At 50.7% G+C, this 2923-nt stretch overlaps 1 protein-coding gene across 1 annotated transcript in view; it reads right to left on the reverse strand.

Annotated features, from left to right (window-relative positions):
• Nucleotides 1-354: 354 nt before the first annotated feature.
• The window catches only part of LOC310947237 (leucine-rich repeat and fibronectin type III domain-containing protein 1-like protein), a gene marked incomplete at both ends in the record, with an annotated part of 43970 nt that continues 41401 nt past the window's right edge, over nt 355-2923 (reverse strand). The window contains 7 exon segments of the mRNA XM_083914001.1: nt 355-429; nt 431-480; nt 574-616; nt 618-638; nt 640-801; nt 2659-2681; nt 2684-2841. Coding sequence (XP_083770127.1) covers nt 355-429; nt 431-480; nt 574-616; nt 618-638; nt 640-801; nt 2659-2681; nt 2684-2841 — 532 coding nt within the window.

A 2923-nucleotide genomic window follows, 5' to 3' on the forward strand; every position in this document is an offset into this window, starting at 1 on the left:
ATGAGGCGGAGTCAAAGTCTGACAAGATGGCGACTCCCGTAGGCGAGGACGATTGGATCAAGTGAGAGAACGGACCTCGACGGAGACGCTACGTCCATTTTTTAAAAGTCTTTGGCTCTACTGCACTTCACCATTGAAGATGCTCTTGACTCACTCACTCACAAAGGGACATGAATGTACTTGTATCACTTTCTGACAGCAGATACTCACCGATGACGGTAGCCGCTCCTCGGCGTAAAGTAGAGTTTGGCTCCAGGCACCAGCAACGAAAACAAATTTAAAAAAGGGGGGGGGGGGAGGTGGAGTATTGGTTTGGACTTGTGAGTTGTGGGTTTGATTGACAGTTTCTGTGTGTTATTGAGAGATGGCGTCATCGTCGTGGGTGGGGTTTAAGTCCACTATGGTCGTCCCTCGAAGAGACGCTCCTCCCCATCCCCTCCGATGACGACGACGGCTGGGAGTTCTTATTCACACCTCCACCTGTCGGAGACAACAACAACAACAACAGGCGGCGGGTTATTGAGACAAGTTAACAAAAGAGGAGTCTCATGTTTACCCTTTTCCTCCAGTTACCTTGCCCTGCAGAGGAGGAGGATGAAGGCACAGCGAGGACGTTTGGCTCCTCCTCCTCCTCCTCCTCCTACCGTTGGTCTGGGAGCAGACGTTGGCGTGGCGTGCGATGGCTTTCTGTTTGTAGTGGTTACTGTGTAGCTTGTATTTCATCAGGAGGATGAAGATGAAGACGAGGACAGAGGCAACGATGATCCCCCGATGATGATGATCCATGGTGCCTCCCAGGAACTGGAGAGAGAGATCCAGAACGTGTTAGCATGGTATGCACGTCCAGATTTACGACCCTTTGCTCCGTGGCTCCTGAGAGGACGGTTACATCATAACATAAAGAATTAATACAAAGTCAAAACACCTGTTACCTCGGTGGAAATCTGAACAGCTGGTTAATTACTTGAGGTTGAGTTCATCCATGAGCTCCGAGACAAACTCCGATCGTGGAGCCACTTTCCTTGAACCGACCTCAGTTTAGATAGTGTGTTGGAAATATTCATTCATTACTGGAAAGTTTCCATATGTGCAGCAGTGGAGATTAACTAAGTACATTTAACTTTGAGGTACTTGTACTGAAACTCAGATAACTTAGGGCGCACTCCCACTGTGCCTCCGTCCCGTGCCCCGTGCTTTAGGGTCCTTGTCCCCCCCTGCGTGGGTTTTCCCCGGGTTCTCCGGTTTCCTCCCACAGTCCAAAGACGTGCAGGTGTTCGGATTCATTGATGACTCTAAATCACCCGTAGGTGTGAATGGTTGTCTGTCTCTGTTCGTCTCTATGTGTCCTGTGATAGACTGGCGTCCTGTCCAGGGTGGACCCCGCCTCACGCCCGATGTCAGCTGGGGTCGGCTCCAGCCCCCCGTGACCCCGACAGGGACAAGCGGCTGAAGATGGATGAATGAATGATAGCAGAGGGGACAAAGACGGTTCGTCTCACAGATAGGTGAGACACAGAGACGACCTGAGGGCAACAGAGGAAATTCAAGCACGTGACCAGGAAAAGAACAAATATCGCTTCCTTTCCTCAGATTTGTTGGTCACAAAAATGGGCCACGTCCCAAAATTTCCCTCCTGTGATCTTGGAACAGGTTTTTATAATGCTGAATAAGCTGTTTTTAATCTTTCAGCGTGAGGCTGGGAAACCGGCAGATGAAGGAGAAAACACAGGAGACTTTGGATAAAAGACTGATACCAGAATAACACACAGAACAACAACATGGCTGACAGAGAAAGAGTTCAGTGCGAGGGGCAGATGGATTCTCTTTTGCCCTCGCTTCACGATGTCTGCAGTGTTCACATCGAATTTCAGCTTCTCGTCCATGACCACCCCTGAAATCTCATTTGTCACCCCCTGAAATCTCATTGGCCACCCCTGAAATCTCATTGGTCACCCCTGAAATCTCATTGGCCACCCCTGGAATCTCATTGGCCACCCCTGAAATCTCATTGGCCACCCCTGAAATCTCATTGGTCACCCCTGAAATCTCATTGGCCACCCCTGAAATCTCATAGGTCACCCCGGAAATCTCATTGTCCACCCCTGAAATCTCATGGGCCACCCCTGGAATCTCATTGGCCACCCCTGAAATCTCATTGGTCACCCCTGAAATCTCATTGGCCACCCTGAAATCTCATAGGTCACCCCGGAAATCTCATTGGTCACCCCTGAAATCTCATTGTCCACCCCTGAAATCTCATTGGCCACCCCGGAAATCTCATGGGCCACCCCTGAAATCTCATTGTCCACCCCTGAAATCTCATCTGCCACCCCTGAAATCTCATTGGTCACCCCTGAAATCTCATTGGCCAACCCTGAAATCTCATGGGCCAGCCCTGAAATCTCATTGTCCACCCCTGAAATCTCATTGACCACCCCTGAAATCTCATCTGCCACCCCTGAAATCTCATTGGTCACCCCTGAAATCTCATTGGCCAACCCTGAAATCTCATGGGCCAGCCCTGAAATCTCATTGGCCACCCCTGAAATCTCATTGGCCACCCCTGAAATCTCATGAACCACCCCTGAAATCTCATGAACCACCCCTGAAATCTCATTATCCACCCCTGAAATCTCCATCCAGGTGAACTGCACTCACCTGGTCTCGTATTGAGTGACAGCGCCGTACTCCGTCTCCGTGGAGAAGGACACGCAGCCCACCAGCTTGGTGCCCGTCAGGGCGGTGATGCCGTCGTCGTAGACGGCCAGAACGCACAGCTCGTAGTCCCGCGTCGACGCCAGGTCGCTCAGCAGGAAGTACTTATGGTTGGCTGGGATCATCCTGAAAAAGCGGAAGACAAAGACATCGTATTAGTTTTGTTTTTCCTGCGGTTGTGGAGAGAGAGACACAACAACAGGAGTAG

The sequence above is a fragment of the Echiichthys vipera genome (genome assembly GCF_963691815.1).
Source record: "Echiichthys vipera genome assembly, chromosome: 5".
In the NCBI taxonomy this organism is placed as follows: domain Eukaryota; kingdom Metazoa; phylum Chordata; class Actinopteri; order Perciformes; family Trachinidae; genus Echiichthys; species Echiichthys vipera.